The following is a 14,831-nucleotide window of genomic DNA, read 5'->3' as shown; positions in this document are numbered from 1 at the left end:
GGGAAATAACAAATCTCTGCAGAATTATACGTTTTTGGAGGAGAAGGTTAACTGTTGTATTTGAGATGTTGATAAACTCAAGAAGTTCAAAGACTTGAGCATAAGTCATTTGTGCAATCCCTTAAAATGATCTACTATTCTAATCAACTAACGGTCATAGCCATGACACTACTTCAATCAGCTAACGATCAAATGGATTCATTTGGATTCTAAGTTTGAATTTTTGAAAGATTTGGATCAAATCTGACAAAATGAAAGATTTGATATCGTGGTTGCATAGCTCACTAATTTTAATGATATATTTCATAAAATGCATAACTTTTCAACAATATATTTTATCAAATATTATTAAAATTTATTAAAAATTTAATTTTTATCTAGAGCATGTAAACAAGGTATGGTGAGGCATTCGTTAATGCATCTAGACACGTAAAAGAATAATACTATAGTCTTATTCGTGTTATAACTCTAGTCTAACTAGCGCTAGATAATAAATTGAATAAAAGATGAAATTAAATAACTCATTTAATCTTATCAATCATTTAATACCAGATTAGTACCACCTAAATTGAGATTGTATTTCCATTGAGGTTAAATAACATTGCTCTACATAAAAGGACAAAATATAAGAGGTGAAAAAAGAAATAAGGTCGACCTTAAGGACTCATTTGCAAATATCTTCTCCTATATAAAAGCCCTCCGATTCTAATCTTCATATCCACTCTAGGGTTTTTTACTCAGTTGCAAGCGTAGTTCAGCTCCCAGCGCAACCGCCGGCTCCTTCAAGACTTCCGCCGTCATGGGTCGTATGCACAGCCGAGGGTCCTCTCTCTTTCTCTATCAATTTACGAATACGCATACATGAAAAGATATCCGTATAACGATTATTTCCTCTTTTTGTAATGTATGTTATGCAGCAAGGGTATTTCAGCATCAGCGCTTCGGTACAAGAGGACTCCACCGAGCTGGCTTAAGATATCTTCTCAGGATGTACGTAATTGCACTTCACCCTCGCTTTTATTGATTACAATCCAGAATAATCTGTTTCACTTTGCGCCATCGGCTAAGTTTAAGTAATTATATTTATTGAGATAATAGACAAAGAAACAAAATGTGGATCCTATTACACTTACGTTTACAAATGGGAATCATACATGTTACTTCTGGGATTAACGATCATTAATTTGATAATTCCATGGAGTTGTGTAATAGTTTAACAATACCTTCATATTGCTTAGTAATAATTTAATGAAGTAAAATTATGTGAACGAGTTCTGTAAAATTAATGGAAGTGTAGAAATAAAATTTTGCCTGTGGGGATGCTCACTTCGCCCATTTCTTTTTAAAAGTAAGCTCTAATGTGATAACATAAAGTTGAAAAGTAATAAATGAAAATGTACTGCTTTTCTTCGCGAGGCATAAGCCTTGACTTGAGTTTGGGGTACTATTTAAAGATAAATGGAGGAAAAGAGAGCTAAATATTAAGATGGAGGCATGGAGTCATACTAATTTGTTCCTTTGTCTGTTGTGACGGCCGGAACTACTTGAGCTAGAACTTTCTTGTATGAATTGAATTGATGTATCCGTGGATTAATTTGGAAGCGATTTATTAGACCAATTGCGAGCATAAATGTTTTCAATTATAGAAAAGTGGGTTTACAATATTCTAGATTTTGCTTGGATACAAGTTTAAGAACAAGCTTGTAGCCTGATGTGGTTTTAGATCAATCATTACTGAACAGTGTCGAGTGTCCTTCTGTGTTCGAGACTGCAAACCTTAACTTTGAACAAAGATGTTTACAGTAATTTGCAAAATCAAAGATGATAATCCAAGGCTTGTTGTAGACTATTAACTTTGGTTGCTAATATTTTTGGCTGTCTCTATTCAGGTAGAAGACAATATCTGTAAGTTTGCAAAGAAAGGGTTGACACCTTCTCAAATCGGTGTTATTCTTCGTGATTCTCATGGAATTGCACAGGTGAAGAGTGTTACTGGCAGTAAGATTTTGAGGATACTCAAGGGCCATGGTAAATTTTCTGCACCATAGGCTTACTAGTTTCAGTGTCTTCTGCAGATATATAAACATTTTACCTTGTTATTGTTATTGATGACCAGGACTTGCTCCTGAGATACCTGAGGACTTGTACCACCTCATTAAGAAAGCTGTTGCAATTCGCAAGCATCTTGAGAGGAACAGAAAGGACAAAGACTCCAAGTTCAGGTTGATTCTTGTTGAGAGCAGAATTCACAGGCTTGCTCGCTACTACAAAAAGACAAAGAAGCTTCCACCTGTCTGGAAATAGTAAGTTCAATTCCCATTTCTGAGATTTTTATTTGGATGTGTTCTTATTCCCAAGCTTCATCAAATTTTTTGGACTGCATTTTGATTATAGCTAAATATTTGTCAATAATCTGTTAAATATGCTAGTCTAAATATGGTATTTACTTGAATAGAAATGTATAAAATCCAATTCAGAGATTTCAAGTGTTGTTATAGCTTGATCACATTGCTTTTGTATTGAGCAAAGCTTCTGATTATAGTTCGAGTCAGTGACTATGAAAAATAATCACAAGAAACGACCTTAACTCCTTTCTTAAACAAGGCTTGTGTTGCAGGCAGAAATACTAAACATTGAGTCATGCTACCATTGTGTTTCTTGATGCTTTTATTTTGATAAAAAATATTTATTTATTTATTTATTTTTTGGGTCCTAGGCTGCATTTGAGTTATAGCCATTTTCATAAAATGCATACATTTCTCCTCGTCATTCAGAATACAATTAACTGGTCTGTGTTTTTCTTATTTTTCCTGCAAGTACTCATTTAGTTGTTTACCCCTTGCAGTGAATCTACCACCGCGAGCACACTTGTTGCCTGAAGCAGATACCTGATGGAAAGTTGGATTTGTAACTTGATTATTATTTCAGGAAGAGAGTTGCTAGTGAATCTTCGACTGTTTTTCTTCGTTCTGTTTTTGGAAGGCTTGGTTTTATTGTGGTAAACTGGGAATTTTGCTAAGCTTGATCGTGCAATTTTTATATGATCTTCCATGGGGAACTGGAGAATGACCAGTTGACACGTGTTTTTATATATGGAATCTGTTTTAGAAATGAATGATGGAAATTAAGACAACTTTATCCGAGGCAAAATTTATTTTATTTTATTTTAGGAGTGACGATGAGGTGCATGCTCCATTCCTCTATTCCCTTTATGTAAGAATAAAGGAATTATGTTCATGCGATGTGGCAATTGAGGTGTGATAAAATGGTAATTTGAATTAAATGCGTGGATATGGGATTCAATTTATTGGCATTAATATTTAATGTCACCTCATATGGGAATCATCCCCAAGTTGTACATGTAGCAGTACTCCTTGTAAAAAGAAACCAAGGTAAACAACCGAGAAGCTTTACTTGTCTGAAGCTTCATTTTGATGATTTATGAAGACATTGTCATGATTGCTAAGTAGTATTTCTGATGTCGGAGAATCTCATAAATAACATATTTAATTGATAAACCCTGAAGATTTATGAAGACATGCTAGCGTGTTTTCAATTTTTCATTTGTTCTTTGTTGTTTAACTTTGAATGTTGAAATCATGACGTAATTCTAATGAGCTGGTGCCAGTTAATATCTTATCCTAGTGGGAAGACCATTAGTCCAAGCTTTGGTTTGAAAGTTTTGACACAAATAACAATAAAGAGCACCTTTTTTGTAGCTCGTGAATTTAGCACCAGTCATAGTCGTACTCCGGTGCTACTCCAATTCGAAAACAAACAACAATCAAGTTAGCGGTGCATAATTTCTTATTCCTAAAGGTGTCTATCTCTCACATGGAATGGGGTCCGCTTGAATAAAATATTTGAGTGGGGTCCACTTATATGAGAGGATGGACACCTTTAGGTACAAGAAATTATGTACCACTAGATTTATTCAACAACAAATTCGAAATTGGTGTACCGTTGTGTAATTTACAATAATGTTATGCTTTTCCTGATTTTTGGTATCAATCATGTTACTTGTACAATGTATTTTACAACTTAGTTTACAATGTATGAGTTGACAAACATCACATCCATCCATTTGAAAAACTGTTTTTAAAATCAATGACCAGAATTTCTCCAACACTTGTTGTTAATCAAATTGTGCAAATATATTGTACAATTGGCTTTATTCTTTTGGTACATAGATGCAACGAACTTCAATAGGATTGGAGTCGGTTGAGTATAGATACTGTGTTTGGAAGTTCATTTAGACAAAAATGCAACCGTGATGCTAAATTATTGGGTAGATAAGGGTGGTATATGAGTAGGTAAATTAACGCTCCAACTGGTGAAGGTGAGACCCTCCTTCCTTTCATATTACTCGGATGGTGTCTGGTTTGTTTTGTGAAGCAAACTCAGATTCACATTTTCAATTATTCAGTTATTTTTAGCAATAACAGGTTATTTTGTTTGTACGCGTCACAATAATAGAGACATAACATATAGAAGATAATGGTGTAATACAAACTCCCAAGTTTAAAAAAATTAGGTAAGTATTATCAAATTGATTTTACATGCACTGGCTTGCTTCACCTTCCCTGTCAATTAGCTTTCGTGTGCATTGTACTTTCGGGGAAAGAAGCTAGTGCTACTTTCGGGCATGAAGAGAATACCTCATCAAAGCCTACAAATGTTGAGCTCTGAATCCAAGTGCCGCTGTCCATTCGTGCAGAAAAAATTTCTCTAAACAAAGAATTTGTGAACACTTCCCTCGAGTTCGATCCAGCTGCAGCCGGGAACTTTCTTTAGGTCCCTTTCTTTCATTATTGTCCTAACCTGTCTAACATAGTCCCATAGACCAAATTGAGCATACATATTCGATAGAAGTATATAAGAACTTGGATTGTATGAATCTATTCCTATCAGATGCTTAGCAACTGGCTCTCCAATGCTCAACTTTTCATGGTTCGTGCATGCACTTAGCAATGTTCGCCAAATTACATCATTTGGCTCAATGGGCATTACCTTGACAAATCTAGTGGCTTCTTCAACATGCCCTGCCCGGGCAAGGATGTCAACCATGCATCCGTAGTGTTGAAGCTTAGGCTCCATCTTGTGAATTCTTCTCATAATTTCGAAGCACAGTACACCTTCCTTCACCAGTCCAGCATGGCCACAAGCATTCAAAACCGCAATGAATGTAATGTCATCTGGTTCTAAATGGAGTTTCTCCATCTCCATGAAGAAACCAAAAGCTAAATTGCCCAGGCCATGAATGGCCAATCCACCAATAATAGTATTCCAATGATCGATACCTCTCTTATCAACATTCTCAAATACATTCATAGCCCTTTCTATGCTGCCACACTTTGCATACATGTCAATCAAGGCAACACCAAGTTTTCCGCTCACTACAAACCCATGGTCTTCCATATAACGATGTATTGCAACCCCCTCCTCAATGCAGCCCAATTGTGCAATTGCAGAAAGAGCAGTCAACAAAGTCACATTATCTGGAGCCAAATCAAAACTACTTCCACTTAACATATCGTGAAAAACTCTCAGCGCTTCCTTACAGAGTCCACTTTTGACATACCCAACCATCATTGCATTGCAGGAGATCACGTCCCTTTGAGGCATAGAATCAAAGAAACCTCTAGCAACATCAACATTGCCTATTTTTGCGTAGCCATCAACCATAGTAGCCCAGCTTATGACATCTCTTTCCGGCATCTTATCAAACAAAAGACTAGCCAATTCCAACTTCCCTTTCTTTACACAGCAATCAATCATCAAATTCCAAGAAATCAAGTCCCTTTCTGGCATTTTCTCAAACAAATCATAAGCAACCTCAAACCCATTCTCAAATTTCACATAGCCACTGATCAGACTATTCCAAGTGATTAAATTTTTCATATCCAATGGCATCGAATCAAACAATTCCCGAGCTGAATCCACCATCCCACATTTTACATACCCATCAATCATCAAGTTATACGTAAAAGAATCCTTCTGAAGCAACCTATCAAACACCAACCGACCATATTGAATACACCCACATTTTATATACATACAAATCAAACAATTCTGCAAAAACACATCCAGCCCAAATTCGTATTTGAACAGCAGCCCATGAATCTGCATACCTTTCTTTACTAAACTCATCCTTGAACATGATTTTAGCACAAAAGAAAAGGAATACTCATCCACTAAAACCCCATTCACAAGCATTAAAGCAAACAATTGCAAGGCATTTTCGGGGTCATTTCCATGAGAATAAGATTTAATAATTAAATTCCAAATAAAATGGTCTTTACAATTTTGAGTAAAAAAGAGGTATCTTGCAAAATTAACGAGGGGTTCGTGTTTTGAAATAGCAAAATCAAGAATTATTTTTGTGGTCAAACACGGATTTTTTAACTGCCCTGTGGTAATTAAACTTGCATGCATTTGATTTATTTCTATCTGGGTTCTGCATTTTGAAGCAAAAGCAAGTGTTGGGAGCGCTGGCATTGAATTTACACTCACAACCATTGGATTGATGAATAAAGCCACTTGGATTGAAAAACTTTGATGCCTAATCCGAAATTCGGTTTTTAACGGCCATTTTTAACGCCAAAATATCATGTAAATATGGGCCGGGTTGAGATTTTGTTGGGCCTAATTTTTCATACAGATCCACAACATTGTCTTTCACATTCGGCATAGCTAACTTTATTCATTTCAGTTCACAGTACGGATTTGAGAAGAATTAGTTATTTCTGTTATTGTTTCTTCATTAAAGTAATACATATAAATTAATTCGATTTTTCACACTAGGTGCCATGAATTGCCTCAAACTACTAACTATTTTAAGTTGTCGTTGATGATGAACATTCTTTAGTATTCTCCAACTCTATCCATTCTTTAATAACATGTATTATACCATATAACACGTTAAGTAGCATCATCATGTCTACTACAAATACGAGATGATTAATTACCGCAAAAAGTATGAATATGGCTCAACAAGTTCAATTCCATCAATGACATTGACGTTCCAAGCATTGCTAATGTTGAGTCTCTTGCTTCTGTGTTAACGTATATAATGGTTAAGATAAAAGCCCGATTCTTTCACAAAACACCGGAAAAGAAAAATGCATTAAAAAAAAAAAATCATTAAAATACAACGCTATTACATTTAAGTGAGATACTAAGATTAATCTACATTCCTAGTCAAACATATAAAGAACCATTACAAGGAAATCAGCCATATCTTACAGAACTAAATTTCCACATTGATTAGTAAAACCTGATCATCAGCTCTCCTAACATACTTATTTCATCTGGAAACTTCTGGACAAAGCAAGCACTTTGGTTCTTCATCAACTGTAATTCTGCAGAGTGAAAGCAGCTGGATTGCTCTGCAGTCCCAAATTAGTAATAATTTGAGCAGAAAAATGATATTAGTCTGGAGCTCAATGTCTAGTATAATTATCTTTTCAATCGATCCTCATAATTCTTGGGCATCCAGGTCAGGCTTCGAAGGATATTCAAGACCCTGTAGAGCAGGTATCCGCCTTAAATCTTCTTCCGAGTAAGCTGGGATAAACCAGTACCTCTTGTCCGTTCCAAATACCTAAACAGAACAGAATACCTTGTAAAGAGATACAAACATCGAAGATCACAAATCTAATAAGGTGGCAAAAACTGAATAAGATTTTTCTGCAGTTTCAATTAGCGGGTTTTGCAAGGAAACAACAAACTACAAATGAAACAAATTACCAATTGGTGAAGAAGGAAGAAAGCCAATGGATTTTAGAGGTTGTAGCCCCAGAGAGAGCAGAGTTATTGAATTGGGCAGCACAGATCTCAAGTCCTGGTAAGTTGGTGGTGGTGGTGTTATAAGCAAACTAGTTCTATAGTTGGGCATTTGGCTATCAAAAGAAGTACCTACCCAGGATTTGCTATGGACAAGCCTAGAATAGTGAAATCTCCTCCAGTCAACATGAGATTACATTGGCCTTTACTGGAAGGGAACTTGTCAAGGGTAAGACCATAAACTAATTGCATACGAGTCTGATAAATTGCAAGTTTATAATTTGAAGAGATATAAACTCACATAAGCCATGAAGATAATTTATAACAAGTTGCTAGCCTGCAGTTGAAAAAGACCTTGTACATTTTGGCTTTAGCCCAAAGGATATGATGCACGAATCATTTAGAGATCTTAACGATCTGTGTGCATGCTTTAGGAGTACTTTCTTTATCACTAGTATTTACAAATATTACTACTTGATAATTATTCAAATGTAAATAGTTGAGCTCATCTTCAAATCAAAGTTAAAAGCATTGGTTTCGCTGACAAAAAAAGAAATGATACATGAAATGCAAAAGTCATCCAACCTGTTCAAAGTTCCTTTTCCGTCCAAGATCATAACGCCATTTGGGAGTAGTCTTCTTCTCATAAGCCTAAATAAAAGCCAATGAAAACGTCAGTCTAATCTCCATATCAACTTCAGTTAGAATGTATCTTTGTAAAAGAAGAAAACAGCTTTCACAGGATCAGTCAACTTCAGTTAGAATGTATCAATTCAACCTCTCCCCTTCTAACTAAAATAATACCCACTGAAAAGTTCTCTAGCTATTTTGAATGTTTTAAAGGATTCTAAGGGAACAAAATAGAAGGGAATTGCAATGCTTAAGTGTTAAATAAGAAAAGTTGGAAGCCATGTACACCCAGTGCATATAATAGCATTGATCTCAACAGTGGAAAGCAAAGCATATCAAAGATCTTAAACAGAAATTTGGACATCGAGGGCTATTCCTTCAGGGTAAGGAATATTATGCGTACATAGTGAACTCTGTTCAGAGGACATTTTTCATCAAGGCTAAATTATAGAAACATGGATTAACACAGTACCTCAATGGTTGTGGTATTTCCAGCCACTAATGATATGTGCATAATCAGAAATCCCAAAACACTCAAAGAAAATGCCAAGTTTAATACTGCAATACCAAAAGAATTCATGAATAAAACAATAAAGGATCACGAGCTGCAGCTGGACCAAAGTATTTGTGAAAGGAATCTTTGACCTTACCAAAGGCTAGGAAAGTGGTTGCAAGTGTTCCAGGAGTCCCAGGTATATCATCATCAGTAAAGAATACAATAAAATGTGGCAGCAATGATAATGTAACAAGACTTGTTTCAAGGAATGTATAGAACTACACAACGAAACAAATTCATCAGTTATCTAACATCAACATGTTTTTAAACACCAAGCAATTAATAAATTTGCGAATTCCAGGAGTAAGTTAATATCAAATGGAACAATAATCAGCATCCACCAGGAAATAGAACCTAATAAAAGATTTGAAAAAGGAATTGAGATCTGCTGTCTCAGTTATGCTGCCCCATTAACTGTCCCGTCAATTAAATCTTGATACTTCATATTAATTTTCCACATCATCCATTTTTAGTTCATTTTCTACCTAGAAATAATAACTCGTTTGATGCTTCAATTCATTGCCCATTATGTCTTCTGATAATTTATAGAACTGGAATCAAGACTCGTTACAGAATTTCTTCTAAAAATTCAAATCGATAAGATATGCAGAAAATAAATGGAATAGATTCAAAACCTTATTGTAGAAATCACAGCAAAGAACCAGAAAATTGACTATAATTTCGCCAGGGGAATTGCAGGAAAAAATTAACAATGAACTGGGTTACAGATTGCAGAGAAAGCTATTTCATAATACAGATTGTACAGATATGATTGAAAAATAAATAAATAAATAGAGGAAAACTTCTACATTTATTTGGAAATGCAGATCCACATAAAGCCATTATCTGTTCCCAAATCTCCTTTAATATGATAAAATCAGATCTTAAAATGTGATTATTCTATGTTTATCGTGAAGATGTGGATGATTTTTTTTGAAAATCAGATTAGATCTGTTCTCAATTCTGTTGGTAATGTAGAGGAGAAGATGATAGTTCTCTATTATCTTTCTTTTTTACCTTTAAAATATTAAATTTATTTATTTATTTATTTATTTTGAGTTTAGACACATATAGAGATTTGATTGGCTGGAAAGCCAATGGGACAGTAGATCCCAGCTTGTGAAGAAGCCACACTCAAACTGTCCAGAATCAATGCACCCTTTTGAAGAAATCAACATCCACGGAGGTTAAATATAAGAAGATACATTTATCCTAGAATCTGCAAGCTAAAAAAAAAAAAAAACAATATTATTCATTTTAAGTAGGGATATCATACCAGGAAGAGAAGGAAATACTTGTAGTTCAATGCCCCAACACAATTGACTACCCATACACAATGATGATCCATTTTCAGCACACACCTCCCACCTAATAAAAAAATTCATTATACTTGAAAAATCATAGAATGCTATAATTTCTAAGAAATGCTATGTAAGAGGCAACTCACAAACAGAGCAATGATGACACCGCGGCGGTTTTAACTGGTTGCACTTTCTGCAAAATCGGATTCCCCGGTTCTCCAGCTCTGCTGGAAATTCTGTTGCAGTCAACGGATCGGTATCTCCTCTTTCTTCATCCACTTTTGGCCTCCAATTTGGAGGCACAATACCGGGATCCGTAAAGACAACAGAAAAATAACTCCATAACAGCATGGCTAACTGCATAACCATTACAATGACTAATTATTCAGCTTCATTACATGTTATATTTTGCATACGGTTGTCGCATTTCCTAAAAATTAAAAGTGGCTTAGGGCTAGAATGATCAAATTGCATCCCATAACTCATTTAAAATGAGATTTTTGGCCAGAAGATTGAGATCCCATTGAATATTTTTTAGGTACATTTACTATATTTCTATTTCGTCACATTAGTTTTGCCATTGCAAATTAAAGAAAACAAATCAAATAAGGAATCCTATCTTTGAGACACTAAAATCGACCTAATATTGATTCGAATCCAGCAGAACAGCTAATAAAATCCAAAAAAAAATTAACATTCCAAAATTATCCAGCTAATTCCCTGAAGCTTACCAGACAGTGAAACAAGATCAAGACGAAAAAAGCAAGTAATGCCTCGGTCCCTCCGGCTTCGAGTCCCGGTCCATAATTGTTAATCACCACTGCATAATAGGTGACGCCGACAACGCCAAGAACCAGCAATATCATGATCGATCCCAGCCCCCTCAGGGCTGTGCAGAATTTGAATACATTCCATGCCATCACTGTCCCAGATCTATACATAATATAAAAGATCAATTACAACAATAAATGTCCCAATAAGGAAAAAATACAGTTTCTCTCTCGTTCGAATTTAATTTCCTGAATGTTGAGGTAAATGGTTAGGGTTTATGGATATCAGGCACGGAGTAGGACTCCGGTGGAATCCAAGGGCGGAGTAGATAAAGAAAGAAGACAATTAGAACTGCGATCGAATTAGCTAGCTATTAATTAATTATAATAACAAAGATTTACCTTTTTCAACAAAATAATTAGCATTGAAGAATTGGTCAAATTATACAAGTTTTCTACCAAGAAGGCTGCTTTCTTTCTTTTTTGTCGTGGTCTAGAAGGTCTACTTTAATTAATATATTTTTTTAATGATACATGAAGTCTTCTTTGCTGCTTATATAAATCGTTAAAGAATATTTATAACCTCAAAATTTCCCATATAAAATTTAGTAGTTAAGCCTCCGTCAATGGCGTTTCTGTTTTCATTTTTTTGAGTTTTTTGAGACAATTTTCAAATTATTAGTCTTCTCTTCCAACCTCCTGCTTGACAATAATGGCAATTTTCTCTTTTAAATATTGTGATTCCTTCTATTACTACATATTATCCCATAGAAAGATGCCTTACTCATAAAAAAAAATCTGTTGATTCTCACGCGAATTTCTGAGTCTCTACACCGTAAAACCTATAATAACTTATTCTAATCACATTTTAAAATTTTTAGTGCTATCTGCTAAAATGATGGGTTTAGTGAAATGGGGATTATACCTTGGCGGGTAGGGAGCTTTATAGAATGACATCCATTTTTGGCCCCCCATTAAATTAAAATTTATTTTTTTTCTCTTCTTATCAATCACATATTTTTCAATAAAATAATATTACACGCAAATTTAAAATCTTTTCCTGTTTTTCAACTACATATTCTTCAAAAAATTACTATTTCTCTCATAAAAATGTGAAATAATTGAGCCTAAACAGGGGCTATGCCCCCTTTTGGTGGCCACTTCTTTGAAAAAACATTGTTTTCAATAGTAAATTTTTCGAAAATATGTGGTTAAAAAGTAGATTTTTTTTTTTTGGATTTACGTGTATAATATTCTATAGCGTGAATGATAATAAGTATGTAGAAAAATAATTTTGAAAGAATGAGAGACAAACAGCGGCTATGAAAGCCGCCATTTCTGTATAGTTGTTCTTTGTAAGTGCGATTCTGATTTAGATTTTTTGAAAATACATTTTCTCAAAAGTCATATTTTTGGGGAAAAATGTGGGGTTAACGTGTAAGACGATGTTATGAATTCACGTGTAAAATTATTTTATTGAAAAAAAATGTGCGGTTAAAAGTAAATTTGGGAGGGGGAAGAGGGTTGATTTGAAAATGACCCTAATTTAGTTTAAGATTAGATCAATTGAAAATCTATTTTTTTATGGAATTCACACCATGTGGAATTAAATTTGTCTTACAATAAACAAGTTGTGAGATAAAATTTCCTCACGTGCATAAAAGAGCAAGCATAGCATGGCAGCACATAGTGGGCCAAAAGGCTACGTGTGCAAGACGAGGCACGAATGAGAGCGGTGCATGAAGGAATGACCATTCAATCAGAGAATTCATGTAGAAGGATAGAGAGCTGAGAGGGTATGAAGCTGGTACAGGTAAGCAAAGGAAGCGGTTCTTGGAAGAGAGCTTGAAGATAACAAGAAGGGGAAAAGGTGATAAAAGTGATTCAATGAAAATCGATCATACATTCTAGAAAGAAAATGATAGTTTGTACTTGTGTCAAGGAGATGGATGTATTTTGAAACAGAAACGACTACATTTATAGTAGTTACTAAAAACGTATTTCTTTAATTATCTTTAAATGTAAATATAGGTATTTAAAAAAGAGCGTTGTCACTTGTACATCATTGTGTACGTTATGGTATATAGATATATGATATTGATCTTTCTCTTCTTTAGTGTCTCTATCTGTACACTATTATATGCAAAATGATGTACAAATAATATTGCCTTTTTAAAAAAAGACTTGTGCTAAAAATTGTAGAGACTTGAGTAGAATGCTATTTTTTCTTTAAATTTTGTTTTTCTCTACTTTTTTTTATTTTTATTTTTTTAAATCAGAGTAGAAGGAATCTTCGTTGATTAGTGGATGAATATTGAAGCTAATTGGCTCGTTTAACTTTCTTTGTTTTTTCCTTATTTAGTATCTTTTGTGACTAATATGGAAATATTATTTTGATTATGGTCATTAAATATAGCCACTGGGCTTTATTTTAATGTGATTTTGTGAGAAATGTATTTTAGAATTGTAATTTTTTTAAGAATGCGTGGTCAAAAGATAATAAAATGTTTTAGATATACATGTAATATTATTATATAGAAGAACGATTGGTTGAAAATAAATTTTGAAAAAATGGAGACGAAATGAGGGCATAGTGCCTTATACATGTTTCGAGTGGAACCAGGATGACAGAGAGAACATTTTTTTAAATCCTTCTCATTGCAATTAGGCTCAAATAATCGAGAAAGCACTAAACAAATGAATAATTTGTTATGCCACCTTGACATCCAACAATGAAGAATTGATCCCATTCTACCTCGTTGAGGTGACCCATTGTCAAGAAACGGTATTGTGAAGAAAACTTTTCGGTGACAATGCCAATCCATAGGACGCTTTCAGCGACAATGATCCATGGGAGATTGAAACAAAAATCAACAAGAATGGTACGAAGACTCTAAAGAAGACTATCCATGTATTCACAAAGTTGTACAAGATTGGTACGAAGAGAATTTCAAGAAAAGTAGGTTATGGCTTATGGGACGGTCAAATTGGAGTAACGTAAATCAACAACTCTCAAGGCTAGATAATTGGCTCCAAGAAGATGTTTCGAGACAAGGAGATTTTGAACCTTATAAAGGTACACGTCATTGGATCATGCATGAGTATTCCCTTGGTGTTTCATTAGATAGCTTAAAGTCCAATGATTATGTGATTTGTTAGAGATAGTCGAAGGTGAAAGAATTAATAGTTGTTAAACAAGAAAAGATCGAGAATAATAGAGGATAATTTGAATAGATACTAAAGCTAGAAAGCGAGGATGATCATGCCAACTGGATGCACCACTCGCCAATTTCATGTAAGAATCAACACAATTAATTCTGCTTTTTGATGAGGGAGGACATGAAGCAATCAACTCAAATGTAACAATGGATTTGGACAAAATTGTCGATTTAGGCTATCTAAGTCCTTCAAGAATTGTGATTACATGCCATAGTTGATGAACAAGTTGGAAGAAATTGATGATTGGATATAATGTTTGTGGAACGAGCTCAAAACTACCTCCTCCGTTAGACAATGGATGTTTGCTCCAAGAAACTAGTGAAGCTTAGATAATCAGTTTTCCACTAACCTAACATCTTTCATACTTTAGTTACAATAAGGGGTAGTACATAGCATCTTTTATACCTTAGTTGCAGTAAGGGATAGTACATGAATATTCACACATATTCCATCGACTACACCTTTCAATTTGTTCTTCGGCCTTGAGGCCCCTAATCCAACCTTGTAGAGGAATATTGAAGTTTTCAGGTTAGATCTAAACAAATTTAAATTCATCTTTCCTTATTTATT

The 14,831-nt window shown here is 34.5% G+C and overlaps 3 protein-coding genes across 4 annotated transcripts; 1 reads left to right on the top strand and 2 right to left on the bottom strand.

The window, feature by feature from the left end:
* The first annotated feature begins 699 nt into the window (after positions 1-699).
* LOC111410829 (40S ribosomal protein S13) lies at positions 700-3,176 on the top strand. Its single transcript, XM_023041395.1, has 5 exons — positions 700-822; positions 918-990; positions 1,890-2,028; positions 2,117-2,303; positions 2,846-3,176. The coding sequence occupies exons 1-5, from the start codon at positions 800-802 to the stop codon at positions 2,877-2,879; spliced, it is 456 nt and encodes a 151-aa protein (XP_022897163.1). The 5' UTR covers positions 700-799; the 3' UTR covers positions 2,880-3,176.
* Positions 3,177-4,464: 1,288 nt separating this feature from the next.
* LOC111410828 (pentatricopeptide repeat-containing protein At2g45350, chloroplastic) lies at positions 4,465-6,605 on the bottom strand. Its single transcript, XM_023041394.1, has one exon. The coding sequence runs from the start codon at positions 6,517-6,519 to the stop codon at positions 4,729-4,731; it is 1,791 nt and encodes a 596-aa protein (XP_022897162.1). The 5' UTR covers positions 6,520-6,605; the 3' UTR covers positions 4,465-4,728.
* Positions 6,606-7,096: 491 nt separating this feature from the next.
* LOC111410827 (probable protein S-acyltransferase 14) lies at positions 7,097-11,577 on the bottom strand. Of its 2 annotated transcripts, XM_023041393.1 has the most exons (8): positions 11,445-11,577; positions 11,004-11,205; positions 10,419-10,629; positions 10,248-10,339; positions 9,066-9,189; positions 8,888-8,973; positions 8,371-8,436; positions 7,097-7,603 (listed from the first exon to the last, which is right to left on the bottom strand). In XM_023041393.1, the coding sequence occupies exons 2-8, from the start codon at positions 11,190-11,192 to the stop codon at positions 7,478-7,480; spliced, it is 894 nt and encodes a 297-aa protein (XP_022897161.1). In that variant the 5' UTR covers positions 11,193-11,205; positions 11,445-11,577; the 3' UTR covers positions 7,097-7,477. The 2 variants fall into 2 exon arrangements, with proteins under 2 accessions (XP_022897161.1, XP_022897160.1); XM_023041392.1 differs by lacking the exon at positions 11,445-11,577 and having other exon boundaries at positions 11,004-11,420.
* Positions 11,578-14,831: the final 3,254 nt, after the last annotated feature.

Source organism: Olea europaea, chromosome 15 (genome assembly GCF_002742605.1).
Source record: "Olea europaea var. sylvestris chromosome 15, O_europaea_v1, whole genome shotgun sequence".
Taxonomy (NCBI): domain Eukaryota; kingdom Viridiplantae; phylum Streptophyta; class Magnoliopsida; order Lamiales; family Oleaceae; genus Olea; species Olea europaea.
Note: the sequence above shows the minus strand (reverse complement) of the source record. Positions and strands in the feature narration are given on the sequence as shown.

Coding starts and splice junctions, on each gene's coding strand:
- LOC111410827 (XM_023041392.1), bottom strand. CDS start 11,213: ATGTATAGATCTGGGACAGTGATGGCATGGAATGTATTCAAATTCTGC. Junction 9,190..10,247: donor AGTATTTCCTTCTCTTCCTG/GTATGATATCCC, acceptor TTCGTTGTGTAG/TTCTATACATTCCTTGAAAC. Junction 8,437..8,887: donor GAAATACCACAACCATTGAG/GTACTGTGTTAA, acceptor GCTTTTATTTAG/GCTTATGAGAAGAAGACTAC.
- LOC111410828 (XM_023041394.1), bottom strand. CDS start 6,519: ATGGTTGTGAGTGTAAATTCAATGCCAGCGCTCCCAACACTTGCTTTT.
- LOC111410829 (XM_023041395.1), top strand. CDS start 800: ATGGGTCGTATGCACAGCCGAGG. Junction 2,029..2,116: donor GAGGATACTCAAGGGCCATG/GTAAATTTTCTG, acceptor ATTGATGACCAG/GACTTGCTCCTGAGATACCT. Junction 2,304..2,845: donor CTTCCACCTGTCTGGAAATA/GTAAGTTCAATT, acceptor TACCCCTTGCAG/TGAATCTACCACCGCGAGCA.